Raw genomic sequence first — 17,334 nt, 5'->3', positions numbered from 1 at the left:
CTGGTATGGAGGGGCTACTGCACAGGACTGAAAGAAGCTGCAGAAGGTTGTAAATCTAGTCAGCTCCATCTTGGGTACTAGCCTACAAAGTATCCAGGACATCCTTAGGGAGCGGTGTCTCAGAAAGGCAGCGTCCACTATTAAGGACCTCCAGCACCCAGGGCATGTCCTTTTCTCACTGTTACCATCAGGTAGGAGGTACAGAAGCCTGAAGGCACAAACTCAGTGAATCAGGAACAGATTCTTCCCCTCTGCCATCCAATTCCTAAATGGACATTGAACCCATGAACACTACCTCACTTTTGTAATATATATTATTTCTCTGCTTTTTTGCACTATTTTTAATCTATTCAATATACGTATACTGTAATTGATTTACTTTTTTTTCTCTTCTATATTACGTGTTGCATTGAACTGCTGCTACTTAGTTAACAAATTTCAGGATACATGCCAGTGATAATAAACCTGATTCTGATTCTGAATCTGCTCCTGAACCTGCTGGTGTGAGTCCTGAAGTCCTGTACCAGCTTCCCGATGGCATCAGCAAGAAGGGAGCATGATCTGGGTGGTGGGGGTCCCTGATAATGGATGCTGCTTTCCTGCGACAATGCTTTGTGTAGATATGTTCTATGGTGGGGAGGGCTTTACCTATGATGGACTGGGCCATATCCACTATTTTCAGTAGGATTTTGCGTCAAAGGACACTTGCAAGAGTTTTTGGTGACGTACTGAGAAAGGTGGCTTGTATCCCCACCGTCTGAGTCACATCCTCTCCGTGCCTCCTGATCTAGCAGCATTTTTCTTTTCAGATAATTAACCAGTTCCCGTTTAAATCTGGTTTTTTGCTACTTCTGGCATTGCATCCCAGACCCAATTACCAGTGAAATGCCATTAATTCAGCATCAGATTGTTGAGAAATCCTGACAGTTCAGCACCTGTCACATTCAGTAATCTGGAATAATCAGGAGTCTGGGGTATGTGGTCGGAGCTGACAGACTGGACAGTTGACTAGTGTGCAGTCGGAGTTCCAGAACACCGGGCATTGGGAATGTGTAAGATAGTGATGAGGGTCCAGAGTGCTTGTATATTCCCTCCTTCTCATGGAGTTCACTGGGAAATTTATAGCATGTGAGCAAAACAGTAAAGTGAGTTTTGGGTGAATAACAGGGTTTTTTGCAGTATTCTGGGAAATCTCATCCCGCACCTCCAAGTCCCTAGGATGCTGGGTTATTGGACTTCTACCGTGCTTGCTGTGAGGGTGGGGGGGGGGGGGGAAACAATATTCCTGTTAGTCTTGGTTCTTTTGCCAATCACACATTCATGATTCCCTTCCTGCCAATGCCAACAATTTTACTGTTTGCTATTTACTTCATAATCTTAATTATTTTTCTTGGGTTACTTTGCAACTTCCTCTGTTCCAAGAAAAACAACACCAGTTTCTTTACTCCCTGCGCAAAACTAAGGTTCTTTAGAGTCATTTTGTTAAATTCTTGCACCACCTCCTTGCCAAAACACACATGCATGATTCAAAGAGCATTGCTTAGAACACCACACATTACTGTGAGGTGGCACTGTAGTGTGGCAGTCAGCACAACATAGGCGACCCGAGTTCAATTTCCACCACTGTCTGTAAGGAGTTTGTATGTTCTCCCTGTGACCGTGTGGGTTTCTCCAGATGCTCTGGTTTCCAGTTGGGTTAATTGGTCTTTGTAAATTGTCCACTGATTAGGCCAGGATCAAATCGGGTGATTGCACAGCAGTGCAGCTCAAGGAGCCGTAAGAGTCAAATCCACCCTGTACCCCAACAAATAATAAATAAAAATTATTCTCGTTGCAGCCAAACCAGTACTTTATAGACATTCATCATGATTTGTTTGCCATCAGGATGCTCTTTATCAATTACAGTTCAGCCTTTAGCACCATCATCCGCTCAAAACTAATGAATAAACTCCAAGACCTAGGCCTCAATACCCTCTTGTGCCCAAACTTGTAGACCCAGTCAGTTCAGATTTGCAAAAACATCCCCACAATCTCCATCAGTACATTTGCACCACAGAAATGTGTACTTAGCCCCTTGATCTACTTACACCAATGACAGTGTGGCTAAATACAGCTCTAATACCATATACAAGTTTGCTAATGACATCGCTGTTATGGGCTGTGCAAGGGGAGTAATGAATCAGCATACAAGGAGATAAAAACTTTGTTGAGTGGTGTAATAACAACTGCTCACTCAATGTCAATAAGACCAAGGACCTGATTGTAGACGTCAGACATCCATGAGTTGGTAATCTTTGGAGGATCAGAGGTGGAGAGGTCAGTAACTTTAAATTCCCGGGTGTCGTTATTTCAGAGGACCTGTCTTGGACCCCTCATATAAATATTATTGTGAAGAAGGCACAAAGGTGCCTTTAGTTCCTCAGGAGTCTGCAGAGATTTGGTATGTCATTGAAAACCTTGGCAAACTTCTGTGGATGTGTGGTGGGAAGTGTGGTGCTGGCTGCATTACAGCCCGGTATGGGAACATCAATGCCTTTGAGCAGGAAATAACCCTCCCAACTATTGAGCACATCCAATTGAAATGTTGCTGTAGAAAAGCAGCATCCATCATCAGAGATCCTCACCACACAGGCTGTGATCTTTTCTCACTGCTGCCATCAAGTAGAAGGTACAAGAGCCTCAGGACTCACACCACCAGGTTCAAAAGCAGTTACTACCCCTCAACCATCAGGCTTTTGAACAAAAGTGGATAACTACACCCATTTAAGGACTCTGTTGTATCGTTATTTCATGCTCATTATTTATTGCTATTTATTTATATCTGCATTTGCATAGTTTGTTTACAGTTACTGTTCTATAGATTTGTTAAGTATGCCTACAGAAAAAGAATCTCAGGGTTATATGTGGTGACATACATGTACTCTGATAATTAATTTTACTTTGAACTTTGATCTCTGTTATTAAAGCCTGGAATAGCATGTTATTTTAGCTATTTCCTCAAACTGCCCTACAGTTTTCAACAATTCATTTACATAAGCCCACAGGTCTTACACTAGTTCTTGTTAAAACATCTCAAGTTAGTTGGGTGCAATTTATTATTAATAAATATATTCTGACTTTCTCTAATCAATTCAAACTTGTCTACCCTCTGTCCTTTCCAAGTATTCTCTATTTATTGTGTATTATCGCTCTTTCGCAGGCTGTGTCCTAAATAAAAACAAGATCTTCTGTCTTGTGTTCTGTGCTTTGGCTGTAAAGGGCAAGTATACCCTTGTGCCTTATTAACCATCAAACCAAGCTGTCCAATTATACTCAAGGGGGATTTAAGAACATGCACTCCAAGATCCATTTTCCTGCACATTATCAGTATTCTGCCATCTATCGTGCATTTGTTTCATTTCTGTTCCTTGCATTTCTCATGATTGAATTCCATTAGCTGCTAACCAGCCAATTATAGAGTCATAGAGCATTACAGCACAGAAACAGGTCCTTTGGCCCATCTAGACCATGGCAAACTCTTATTCTGCCTAATCCCGATGACCTGCATCCCATACCCCTCCCATCCATGTATCTATCCAAACTCCTAAGTGTTGCAACTGGAGTCACGTCCACCCCTTCCGTCGACAGCTTGTTCCACACTCTCTTTCCTGTAACTCAAGTTTTTTTCCTCACTGTTGATGACAATGATAATTTTGCCATAATTGGTGAACCTTATCTATGACAACTACATTAAATTCCCAATAATTAATGTATATCACAAAAAGGAGAAGGAGCCTGTGGAACTAAGTTGCATGAAGCTCTCTGAACTTGCCCTTTGTGCTCTCCCAACGGACCCATTTTTAATTCACTCTAGTACTTTCCTTTGGGTGTCATTTTTTTCTCCCTGATAACTTGTCCATCGCTAATTTTGGACTGTCTAGTTTTTTTATACTTGATCTATTCATTCCCCCTTTTTTTAAATACCTCCCAGTCCTCATCTGAAACCAAAGATTAGCAAACAGATATCAGAGTCTGCTGTTTCTTGTTCTTTTATGGTTGACTGTTGTTTATTGACTACAATTCCACCTTCAATACTATAATTCCAAGCAAACTCGTCTCCAAACATTTCAACCTTGGACTCCCCGCTTCCTTTTGCAAATAGATTCTTGACTTCCTGACTAACAGACCACAGTCAGTATGGATAGGCAGCAACAGCTCTGCCATGATTCTCCTTAACACCGGGGATGCCTGACAACACTGTGTCCTCAGACCCCGAGTCTACCTATCCATACTGAACATTCAGTACTGGGTGGCCAGATTCATCTGTAACTCCATCTAACAGGGGTTCCCAACCTGGGGTCTACAGACCCCTTGCTTAATAGTGTTGGCCCATGGCATAAAACCCCTAATCTACAGGTTTGCTGATAATACCGCTACAGTGGGTAACGATGAGTCTCAGTACAGGAGGGCGACAGAGAACTTAGTAACATGGTGTCATGACAACAACCCTTCCTCTGATGTCAGCAAAACTAAAGAACTGGTCATTGACTTCTGGAAGGTGGGGGTGATGTACATATTGCTGTTTACATCCACGGTGTGGAGATTGAGAGGGTTAGAGGTTTCAAGTTCCTAGGAGTCCTGATCCAACCACATCGAGGCCTCGGCATAGAAAGCTCACCAGCACCTCTATTTCCTCAGGAGGCTAAAGAGATGTGATGTGTCCCCTTTGACTCCCCCCACCAATTTTTATCAATGCACCATAGAAAGCACCCTGTACAGATGGCAACTGCTACGCCTATGCCCTTGACCAGAAGCAGCAACAGAGTCGTGGATGTGACTCAGCACATCACAGAAACCAGATTTCCCCTCCATGGAAACTATCTACACTTCCCACTGCCTCAGTAAAGCTGCCAGATAATCAGACACACTGTGAACATGCTCTCCTTTCTCCTCTCCCACTGGGCAGAGGATACAGAAGTCTAACAGCATGTACACCAGGCACTAGGACAGCTTCTATCCTGCTGTTATCACGTGACAATAAGATGGGCACTTGACTTCACAATACCTGTATACCTTGTCATGACCTTGCTCCTCATTTCTACTTGTACAATACTTTATCTGTACTGCAATACTTTATTGTGCATTCTGTTATCAATGTACCATTGCAATGGGACAACTTGTACATACAGTACACAAGACCAGTTTTTCACTGTGGAATAATAAACCAAGTTAAGTTACTGGGAAGATGTTTATTTGGTGCTGACAATCTATGCACTCGTAGAGATGCTAGAGCTTCTTAATATGCCCTCTGTGGATGTCCCCACTTCTGTGAGGGACAGACTAGTTACACAGTCAAATGTGGATGAGTAATATGTGTAACAGAGCACAGAACATGGGCAGGGAAAACAAGATGAACTTAGACATGAATCCAAACTGCAACAGAAAGGGAGGTTACATGTCTTAAGGAGATTACATTGCAGCTAAATGGTATAGAAGAGGAGAGTCAAAGTAAGCCTTATTATCAAGGTAGATATATATCATCATATACAACCCTGAGATTCATTTTCCTGCGGGCATACTCAGCAAATCTACAGAGTAGTCACTAACAGGATCAATGAAAGGTCAACCAGAGTGCAGAAGACAACAAACTGTGCAAATGCAAATAAAAATAAATAGCAATAAATAACAAGAACATGAGATAGAGTCCTTAAAATCAGATCATTGGTTGTGGGAATATATCAATGAGGGGATAAATGAAGTTATCCCCTTTTGTTCAAGAGCCTGTTGGTTGAGGGGTGGTAACTGTTCAATCAGGCTTGTTTGAAGAAAATCCTGCCCAAACACCATCAGCATGATTTGAAATGAGTCGGGATAAACTGTTTCTTGTTTGAAGATGGCATCATGCAGTATTGCAAGCACTTGACTATAGTCATCCACTGATGGTACGTAAACTGCGGTTGGGATTACGGAGAACTCTTTAGGTAAATAGAACAGACAGTATTTGCCCATTAGGTTTTCAAAGTTGGGGGGTGGGGGGGAGCACAAGTTCCGTGTTACATATAGCAGTGAACCAGAATAAGCAAAGTAGGTTACACTTGTAATTAATGTAAAGCCCCATTCATTTCACTGTCCCTTCCCACTGACCAAGACCATTCAGAAAAGGCCAGGATCCCACAATCCCTTTCCATTCCATGGGGCCTGGTTCCTACGCTCCTCTTCAGCTTTTCACTGGAATATTTGAAATCATACTGCATAATATACGAGAAATAAGTGTTAAAAGTACTAATAGGAGTGATCTCTAATACTCTGGGAAACTTGATGTTCCGGAACCAGCAATGGGCTGAGCATGTAGGATTTAAGTTTTACTGTGTCCACAAATCAGCTGGCATGGAGAAGTGAGTTGTCAGGTAGAGACAAGGGATTACACATAACACTTATCTGAGGTGGACAGGGCAGAAGTTCGACAGTCACAGAAAGTCCTGCAGATGCAGGAAATCTTTGAGCAACACACACAAAACGCTGGGGGAGCTCGGCAGATCAGGAAGCATATGTGTGTGTGGTGGGGGGGGTGGAATAAACGGTTGACATTTCGAGTCAGTGAGGCCTGATGAAGGGGCTTGGCCTGAAACATTGTCTGTTTATTTCCCTCTATTGGTGTTGCCTGGCTTGTTCAGATCCCCCAGCATTTTGTGTGCGTTCCTCAGGTCAGAAGTTGGCTACTGTGCAATATATGGCTTCCCTCCTGATGCCCTAGGCTTTTCCACCACTGACAAAGCACATCAGGAGCCAGAAAACAGCAGATCACATAGGGTCTGTGGATAAAGAAAAAAATTTAATCATCAGGTCTTTTGGAAAACTCCATTTGCCTGGATGTGATCATCCAGGACTAACCCATCCATTTGACTGACACCTTGTCCACCGTTCCTGTGCATTAATTTCCTCTGTCGTTGCCGTACTGTCTACTATCTGTGATACCCTGCATGTGCTTAACTTTACTGACAGCACCTCCCTAGCCTGCAGCTTCCAAAAACAAGTACATCATTTGCATGGGAACACCAGAATGCCCTCAAAACCACATATTATATGACTGAGAAACGTATTGTCATCTCTATGGCAATGACATCCTCCTTGGTGGATGACAGCAAGACTGCGGCTGTAGTGGACAGTGAGGAAAGCTATTAAAGCTTGCAGTGGGATCTGGACCAGCAGAAAAAAATTGGCTTAAAAAATGGCAGATGAAATTTAATGCAGACAAGTGTGAGGTGTTAAACTTAAGTAGGACCAACCAGGAGAAGACTTACATAGTGAATGGTAGGGCACTGAGGAGTGTGGTAGAACAGAAGGGAATACAGATTCATAATTTGTTGAAAGTGGCGTCACAGGTAGATAGGGTCATGAAGAGAGCTTTTGGCACATTGGCCTTCATAATTCAAAGTACTGAGTACAATAGTTATGCTAAAGATGTATAAGGTGTTGTTGAGGAGTATTGTGTCCAGTTCTGGTCACCTACATACAGGAAAGATATTCATCAGATTGAAAATTTACAAGGATGTTGCCGGGACTTGAGGGTCTGAGTTACAGGAGAAGGTTGAATAGGTTGGGACTTTATTCCCCGGAGTATAGGAGAAAAAGGAAAGATTTGATAGAAGTATACAAAGTTGAGGGGTATAGATAGGATCAATGCAAACAGGCTTTTGCACTGAGGTTGGTTGGGACTACAACTAGAGGTCATGGTTTAAGGGTAAAAGGTGAAAGATTAAGAGAAACCTGAAGGGAAGGTATGGAGAGCTGTGGTCTAGGTGCAGGTCAATGGGATTAGGCAGAATAATCATTCTGCACAAAATATTTATTTTATTTAGTAGAGCAGCCCTTCCGGTCCTTTGAGCAACACTGCCTGCAGCCCCCAGTTTAACCCTAGCCTAATTAACATATTGATCCATACGTCTTTAGACTGTGGGAGTAAACCAGAGGACCCTTTCCATGGTGAGAACATACAAATTCCTCCTAGAGGATGCTGGAATTGAACTCCAAACATCAACACCCTGTGCTATAATAGCATCTGCCACCCACTACACTACCATGCTGCCCGAAGAGCCTGCTCTATGCCTCTAGCAACCTTTGTCAAGTTGGGTAACTTCCTACTCGACAGTGTTATACAAGCACCTTATCTAAAAGACTTGAGCCTTTTGGGGAAGGGAAGCAATACTTTGTCTTCAAAGGCAATCAGGCATAGGCAATATATTCCTGTCTTGCCACCTTCACCCACATCCTGAAAAGTAAATGGGGGATAAAAGAAGCACAACTGGTGGCTCAGAACATTAAACTGGGACAGGGAGTGGTTTAACTAGGAGCTTGTCCATTTGGTTGGGCTTGTACTGCACTCTGGTCTTTGTTTCCTTGCAGGATCTACAAGAGGCTGCACGGCTGATGGGTGAACTAAACAGGAACCTTTCCTACTGGGCTGAGAAAACAGGGGATGTGGAGAAATTGGCCCAGGTCTGTGGCTGAAATTCATCCTATGTTGGTTTGAATAATGATCCAAGCAGCTCTACATAGACCCTGTAGTGTTTTGGTGATTGAAAACGTGTCATTTGAACGAGTGCTACGAAGTATTCTTAGTGTAATCCATTCTTTGCTGTTGAGCAGTGATGCTTCACTAGTGTGAGAATTTCAACACCCTGCTCCTATTTAAGTTTTAAGAACCTGCTGCTTAACTGGGTTAATGTCTCATTTTGTCAGTAGTAACACATTGTAGGGATTTCCATTATCCCACACTTGCCCCATTTTCTTTACCAATTCTCTGCACTTTGCCTTTAACTGAAAATTCTCAACCAGCCGTTTCACAGTATTGTTATCAAAGATTGCGGGTCATGAGCAAACCAAGGCAATTTCCAGAGAAACCCACTTCATTACTCATTTACTGCTGTAAGCAACTCTCAATTAATACTAGCCTTGTTTCTCACTCGTACGTTGAAGCATATGGTGAGATGTGTCACTTAAATCAAATCAGCAAGCATTGTGCAGCTTGCAAGTGTCACCACAATTGTTCGCCAACATAGCCTCCCCACATCTTACTGACCCTGAACCGTATGCCTCTGGAATGAGGGAGGAAACACACACAGTCACGGGGAGAAACGTACAAACTCCTTACAGACAGTGAAACACCATCTTCCAGCTTGTGCTGTAAAGTGTTGCGCTAATGTGCTGCCCTTCTCATCTCTGTTATCAGAGATGATTTTTATGGAGTGTGAAACCACAGTCCTTGAACAATATGTGCACTTCTTCTCTGACGATGATTCCTGGGGGGGAATGTTCTGTGGTTTCTTTTCCTCTGCAAAAACTGCCCACTCAGATCTGATCCACTCAATCCATGAATGTGGCTTTATGGTCAGAATTCACTTAAATAAACAGTAACTGGTGGTTTTAAGGCAGACTTGAGGAAAATCCCAAATATGCTAATGATCTGAACTTGCTACTAGAGACAGAAGCACATAACATTTAGAAAGTACTAAATGTTTAAAGTGCTGTAACCTGTGTTTACAGGCTGAGAGTTATATCGTGGGATTAGCCTATCTTCACCAGTGTTGCATTGCCTCCACTCTGACAAATTTCTACAGTTTCACTTTGTAGAGATAAGAACACCAGACTAAAAATGAGTTCTGTTAATACTGCATTGCTTTCAAAGTTTAACCCAATAGTGTTATGGATGTACCTTATCAAAAAGATGAGCAGTTCAGGGATTTAACATAATCTTATCAGAATCAGTTTTGTATCACAGATATGTTTCATGAAATGTGTTGTTTTGCACTAAAGCACAATACATAAAGTCTACTATATATTACATTAAGTATATACAGTCGGTCCTCCTTATCTGCGGATTCAACCAACCACAGACCAGGAAAACCCAGAAGTTCTCTCTCCAGCACTCGTTTGAACATGTACGGACTTTTTTTTTCTTGTCATTATTCCCTAAATACAATATAACAACTATTTACATAGCATTTACATTGTATTAGGTATTATAAGCAATCTAGAGATGATTTAAAAGTACAGGCAGTCCCCAGGTTATGAATGAGTTCCATTTCTGAGTCCGTCTTTAAGTCGGATTTGAAGTCGGAACGGGTACATCCGGTATTAGTTAGCTTCAATTAGTCAAACGTTTGTCTTATTATATAGTATATATTTTACCTTGCTATGCATATAAAACACTTAAGAAACATATGTACTTCAATAATTAAACCACTGCATTGCTTAGTAATAATTGTAGCTTTCATCAAGGCAGAACCTTTCACATGCTCCATTAAAATTGTTCTGATTGTTGACCGACTGTAGCCTAACGCTTTTCCAATGACCGATGGTGTCTCACCTCTTTCCGATCGCTTTATTATTTCCATTTTATTTTCAATCACGATCGTGATTATTTTCGTGAACAGAAACACTGTGGATTCAGAGCTGTGCCGGGTCCTAATGTCTGCCACACTGAGACAGGTTAAATAAGGTCTGGGGTTCCACTGGGTCCTCAAGACCACTGCACTGTACAGGTTAAATAAGGGACTTGAGCATCCGCGTTTTTTGGTATCCGCAGGGAGTCCTGGAACCAATCCCCCATGGATAAGGAGGGCCAACTGTTAACATACACAGTACATACAGTGGTATCCAAAAGTTTAGGCACCCTGGTCAAAATTTCTGTTACTGTGAATAGTTAAGTGAGTAGAAGATGAATTGATCTGCAAAAGTCATAAAGTTAAAGATGAAACATTCTTTTCAACATTTTAAGCAAGTTAGTATATTATTTTTGTTTAGTACAACCTTAGAATGAAAAAAGGGAAAGGAGCACCATGCAAAAGTTTGGGCACCCCAGGAGATTTGATCTCTCAGCTAATTTTTACCAAGGTCACAGACCTTAATTAGCTTGTTAGGGCTATGCCCTTTTCACAGTCATCATTAGGAAAGGCCAGGTGATGCAAATTTATAAATGCCCTGACTTCTCAAACCTTGTCCCAACAATCAGCAGCCATGGGCTCCTCTAAGCAGCTGCCTAGCACTCTGAAAATTAAAATAATTGATGCTCACAAAGCAGGAGAAGGCTATAAGAAGATAGCAAAGCATTTTCAGGTAGCCATTTCCTCAGTTCGTAATGTAATTAAGAAATGGCAGTTAACAGGAATGGTGGAGGTCAAGTTGAGGTCTGGAAGATCAAGAAAACTTTCCAAGAGAACTGCTTGTAGGATTGCTAGAAAGGCAAATCAAAACCCCCGTTTGACTGCAAAATACCTTCAGGAAGGTTTAGCAGACTCTGGAGTGGTGGTGCACTGTTCTACTGTGCAGCGACACCTGCACAAATATGACCTTCATGGAAGAGTCATCAGAAGAAAACCTTTCCTGCGTCCTCACCACAAAATTCAGCGTCAGAAGTTTGCAAAGGAACATCTAAACAAGCCTGAACCATTTTGGACAGTCCTGTGGACTGATGAAGTTAAAATAGAACTTTCTGGCTGTAATGAGCAAAGGTATGTTTGGAGAAAAAAGGGTGCAGAATTTCATGAAAAAAACACCTCTCCAACGGTTAAGCACAGGGGCGGATCGATCATGCTTTGGGCTTGTGTTGCAGCCAGTGGCATGGGGAACATTTCACTGGTAGAGGGAAGAATGAATTCAATTAAATATCAGCAAATTCTGGAAGCAAACATCACACCATCTGTAAAAAAGCTGAAGATGAAAAGAGGATGGCTTCTACAACAGGATAATGATCCTAAACACACCTCAAAATCCACAATGGACTACCTTCAAGAGGCGCAAGCTGAAGGTTTTGCCACAGCCCTCACAGTCCCCCGACCTAAACATCATTGAAAATCTGCGGATAGAACTCAAAGGAGCAGTGCATGCAAGACGACCCAAGAATCTCACAGAACCAGAAGCCTTTAGCAAGGAGGAATGGGTGAAAATCCCCCAAACAAGAATTGAATGACACTTAGCTGGCTACAGAAAGCATTTACAAGCTATGATACTTGCCAAAGGGGTAAGTACTAAGTACTGACCATGCAGGGTGCCTAAACTTTTGCTTTGGGCCCTTTTCCTTTTTTTGTTATTTTGAGACTGTAAAAGATGGAAATAAAGTAATTTGCTTAAAATATTAAAGAAATGTGTCATCTTTAACTTTATGCCTTTTGGAAATCAGGTCATCTTTTACTCACTTAACTATTCATAGTAACAGAAATTTTGAACAGGGGTTTGCATGCCACTGTATATTGCTAAGACTTTTGCACAGTACTGTTGCATACACTCACTGGTACATCTGCTCATTAATGCAAATATCTAATCAGCCAATCAACTCAATGCATAAAAGCTTGTAGACATGGTCAAGAAGTTCAGTTGTTCAAACCAAACATCAGAATGAGGAAGAAATGTGACCTAAGGGACTTTGACCATAGAATGATTGTTGGTGCCAGATGGGGTGGTTTGAGTATCTCAGAACCTGCTAATCTCCTGGGATTTTCACACAGTCTCTAGACTTTACACAGAATGGTGCAATAACCAAAACCATCCAATGAGTGGCAGTTCTGTGGGCAAAAATGTCTTGCTAATGAGAGAGATCAGAGGTGAACGGCCAGACGGGTTCAAGCTGATGGGAAGGTAACATAAGCACATGTTACAACAATGGTGTGCAGAAGAGTGTCTCTAAATCCACAACATGTCAAACCTTGAAGTGGATGAGCCACAGCAGCATAAGTCCACACCGCATTCCACATAGTAAAGTGGCCACTGAGTGAGTGTGTCGTAGTAGCACAATGTAGTGAGGTAGTGTTCATGAGTTCTTACTTATCTTTTCCATCAGGTGTGGAGTATGTTTCAGAACAAACTGGCAACAGTCGTGAGCTCGCTGCCAAGTGTAACGAAGTAGCCCCACGGTCCTCAAGATTGGCTGCTTGTGTTCTGGTCGAAGGATTGCAACTATGGGAAAAAGACCTGAGGCAGAGAAAGCAAACCTCCTCTTGGAAATGTTTATTGATCTGTCTACACAATGATAGATTTTCACTTTTCTGTTTTTAAAAATCTTCAGCATCTTGTTCCTGCTTGCTTAAGTCATGGATGAATTTGCAGGGGAATGGAGTGCTTTGGGCTGAGATGCTCCCTTAAAAAAGGAGTTTCCTCCCTTATGGTATCCACCACAACAAAAATGCTAATACATTATTCGAGGATCATGCGGATCACAAGCATTGAATGCTGTATCAATTTATTTGTCATCATCAGTCCAGATTAGTGTTCGCAATAATAAAAAGCCTCTAGAGCAGATAGTTTTTCTGCTCCAGTTGCTGTGAAAGCTCGATGGATTTGAACACACTCTTAACAACAAAACTCAAAGCGTTCATTCTTCCAATACATGCTGAAACTCTTGGGTCTAATAAACTGTAGATAAACTCACAATCGTCTACTCGGGCCCAGATTATTTGTACCAGGAAATTTCTGGATCATTTGCTCTGAAACACTGCGAAACACATCACTTAATGTTGGCAAAACGCCTGCTTTGCTTGGCTGTGTGTTTACAGGGAGAAATGTCGGAAATCGAGGCATGACAATGTTATTTCTTGAAAACGATTTGTAATAGGACCATAGAATCTCTACTAGTAGTACTTGAGCTGAGTTTTAATGAAACTATCCAGCTGATTTCTCCCTTCTGCTGCCACAGTTGTATGAAAGACAAACTGTTTTACTGTACCAGCTGCATCCTGTTGTAGGGGTAAGGTTTGTTAGTTATTACTAATGATTGAAGGACTATTTGGTCCTTTGCCATTTAAAAGGCAATATTGAATGTGTTGTTAACTTGATACTTTAATAAATTAATCATCGCAAACTCTCATGTCATTCTCTTTTAAAGTATTAGCTGGCTAGTAAACTTATTTTTCACTCTTTGTTTTAAATTCACCTTTTTAAGGCCCGAATTAAAACACGGAATTTTGCTTTTCTGTCTCAAGATAAATTCAAGTTCTGTAAACATACCTTGCAGAAACGCACTGTAGAGCAAATTGAATTCTAGCCTAATCACAGGACAATTTTACAATGACCAATCAGCTTTGGACCATGGGAGGAAACCCACACAGTCAGGGAGAACATACAGACTCCTTAGAGACAGCAGTGGGAACTGAAACTGGGTCATCTGTACTGTACTGCCAACCACCACACTACTGTGCCACTTCATTGCTGTTTCTGTAACAATTTTGATTCACCAGTCAGGGTTGTTAGCTGAACTGAATCCCTGCACCTGGAGGACTGGTGGACCACTCTTGGTCTGACCTCTACCATTTGACACGGGTGACCCTACCAAGTGCCAAAGCACTGACTCCAGCTAACATAGTTCTCCGGATGATTGAGGCATACAAGCCTCCAAACCCAATGCAAGGTTGTGGCCCTCTTGGAGGATAAATTCATTTTATTTTCATTCTTGTGATTTAGAGTAAATATATACACATACTACATATAGACTCACTCACTCTACTGTTTTAACAAACCATTTCATATCAGGTAAGTCAGTGATAATAAATCTAATCAGGAATCTCTTTTCTCATTCCCACTAGCTAGCTGTTGCCTTCTCTGCTCTTGCTGGTATTTAGACCTCCATTTATTTGCTCTTTTCTTCCCCTCCCCCTACCTTACTCTCATCTATCTTGGCCTCTTAAAACATAATCTTCCTAGATTTTACCAAGCAGCCACCCAATTTAAGGTGGGCAATGCTGCCTTAGTGGGGGTGGGGAATATTAAGGAGGTGGAATGTCCATTAGCTCCAAGCAGAAGGCATAATCCTTTGACATTATCATACTTCCATCCTTAATGTACGAACCCCCAGTACATCCAAAGTCCAAAGCCTTCAGTGTTTCTCCTTCCCAGGACCACCTTCTAAAGTTCTAAGATCTTGCAATCTCATTTTTATTATCCATAAACCTTGGGAGTCTTGTCAAATCATGCCATTACTGTGTACCATGGAGCTATTGTGTCTCTGGCAACCAAAGGAAGATACTTAGATCATCCCATTTTCAGCTTTTGGTCTCACGTGTTGTTCACGGCTCATTCAGGTGCCTTTTAAATATAACAGGATTTTTGTCCTCCTTCCGTTCGTCGAAACCCCACTATACCATGGATGAAAAGATGATTTCAACTTTTTAAAATTTATATCCCTAATTAAAGAACTTCCTGTAGAGACTAGTTTCTGCTTATTCACCCTGTCCTTTCATCATTTTGTGCATCTCAATTAAATTTCCTCATAGCCTCCTGTTTTCCACAGAATAAATTAACTAGTCTCTCATTAGTCTCTTAAATCCCTTGAGTTACTGTATACTGTAGTATGACATCCAGAACTATACAAATAGCTGTGGATTAACTGTTTTAAACAGTTTAGGCATGACTTCCCTATGATTCAATAGGTAAACCCAAGTATTTTGTATACAACCTTAACCACTGTCATAAATAGTTCAATTTAATATCAGAGGATGTATACAGTATATAACCTGGTCCTTACTCTTTGCAGACATCCATGAAATGGGGGAAAAAGTCGAAGAATAAAGGATAGAATTACAGTAGAACCCCAAAGCCCCCACTCCCTCCCACAGACAGCAGCGAAAGCACCACCACCCCCCACCACGCAAATAATAGCAAAGTCCCCTGAGATCGTGATCTAGAGTCCATCAAAAACTACTGTCCATCTTAGACAGGTGCTCTCTCTTACTAACAAGTGAGAGAGATCTATTGCTCATGCCATGTTGCTTGTCCTACTTAATGGATCAAGAAAGGTATTACCTCTATTCCTCAACCAAGCATTTCTTCATCCTGGTTTTACTTAAATTTTCTGGTTTGCATTCAGTTTGCAATATCTGTGCCAACTCTTCAGTCAGCATGACTCTTTCTGAAGCCCTGAACTTTCCTCATCCATATGAACCACTCTGGGTTTTGTCCAGGTGCTCTGATTTCCTCCCACATTGCATAGGTTAGTTAGTGTTAATAAGTCGTGGGCATGCTACATTGGCACCAGACACCTACCAACACTTGCGGGATGCCTCCAATATATTGCAAGCAAAGAAAACAATGCATTTCACTGTATGTTTGGCCAATAAAACTAAAGCTAATCTCCGAATCTTCGTTCTTTAAAAAGAAATCTGTTGAATACGTTGAGAATACCTTCAATTATCTTTGCTGCTGCCTCCATCGATTATTCACGTGGCCTTTTTAATGTGTCTCCCTCGACAGATGAAGTGGGGAGGAGATGGTACACTCCCAGTTATGACTTCCCCTTTATTTCTCATTTCAACCCATACAGTCTAATTTGAGCTTCGCAGTATATCTATCTTCTCAGTTGTACCTACTACCTTAATCAATATTGATGGATCTTGCGAGTGAGCCTCCTCTAGCACCCTCTGAATAATGTCACACTAGAAGACATTGGGCAATTGTTTCCCAGTAAATCCACCCTTCACTGCAAATGCCCAATTCCTCTGCACCTCTTTCACATTACAATAACCCTTCATCTCCTTAATCAGAGTCCTAACCTCATTCTCCTACATCATCTAGCTCTGATACCAAACATCTTCTCCTTTGACTCCATTCACTTTCTCTAATCTCTGAAGTTAGCTGTAGCAAAAGTTTTCATTGTACCTTGGTACACGTGATAATCTCACTAGAATTGAGCTGAATTGACTATTTCTTACATCCTTCACTTACCTGAGTAAAAATTGTTACATCTCCATCTAAATGTGAAATTTGCAATTTATAATAAATTACAACAGGACCATCAATATAACACAGAAATACAGTGGTGTCAGCATGAATTAAGCAGGCTGATAGTCGGACTGATGAAAGAAGCTGTCCCAGAGTCTGTTGGTCCTGGCTTTTATACGTCGGTACAGTTCCCTGGATGGTAGCAGCTGGAACAGTTTATGGATGGAGTGTTTCAGGTCGCCAATGATCCTTCAGGTCCTTTTTACACACATCTTTGTAGATGTCCTGAATAGTGGGAAGTTCACAACTACAGCTGTGCTGGGCCGTCTGCTCCACTCTCTGCAGAGTCCTGCGATTAAGGGAGGTACAGTTCCCATACCAGGCAGTGATGCAGCCAGTCAGGCTGCTCTCAATTGTGCCCCTGTAGGAAGTCCTTAGTATTTGGGGTCCCATACCAAATTTCTTCAACTGTCTGAGGTGAAAGAGGTACTGTTGTGTCTTTTTCACCACACAGCCAGTATGTACAGACCACGTGAGATCATTGGTGATGTTTATGCTGATGAACTTAAAGCTGTTCACCTTCTCAAACTCAGATCCATTGCTGACAGTAGGGGCTAGGGGTCAGCAACCTTTACCACTGAAAGAGCCACT

General features: G+C 41.7%; 1 protein-coding gene across 5 annotated transcripts in view; it reads left to right on the top strand.

The window, feature by feature from the left end:
• The window catches only part of ppp1r35 (protein phosphatase 1, regulatory subunit 35), a 41,399-nt gene extending 27,568 nt beyond the window's left edge, over positions 1-13,831 (top strand). For all 5 annotated transcript variants that reach the window (XM_059975036.1, XM_059975040.1, XM_059975039.1 and 2 more), the window contains exons 6-7: positions 8,383-8,475; positions 12,815-13,831. In XM_059975036.1, the coding sequence (XP_059831019.1) occupies positions 8,383-8,475; positions 12,815-12,880 (159 nt within the window). In that variant the 3' untranslated portion in view covers positions 12,881-13,831. The remainder of the gene's footprint in view (positions 1-8,382; positions 8,476-12,814) is intronic.
• Positions 13,832-17,334: the final 3,503 nt, after the last annotated feature.

This window comes from Hypanus sabinus, chromosome 7 (assembly GCF_030144855.1).
Source record: "Hypanus sabinus isolate sHypSab1 chromosome 7, sHypSab1.hap1, whole genome shotgun sequence".
In the NCBI taxonomy this organism is placed as follows: Eukaryota; Metazoa; Chordata; class Chondrichthyes; order Myliobatiformes; family Dasyatidae; genus Hypanus; species Hypanus sabinus.
The sequence above is the reverse complement of the archived record's forward strand: the minus strand, read 5'-3'. Positions and strand labels throughout refer to the sequence as shown.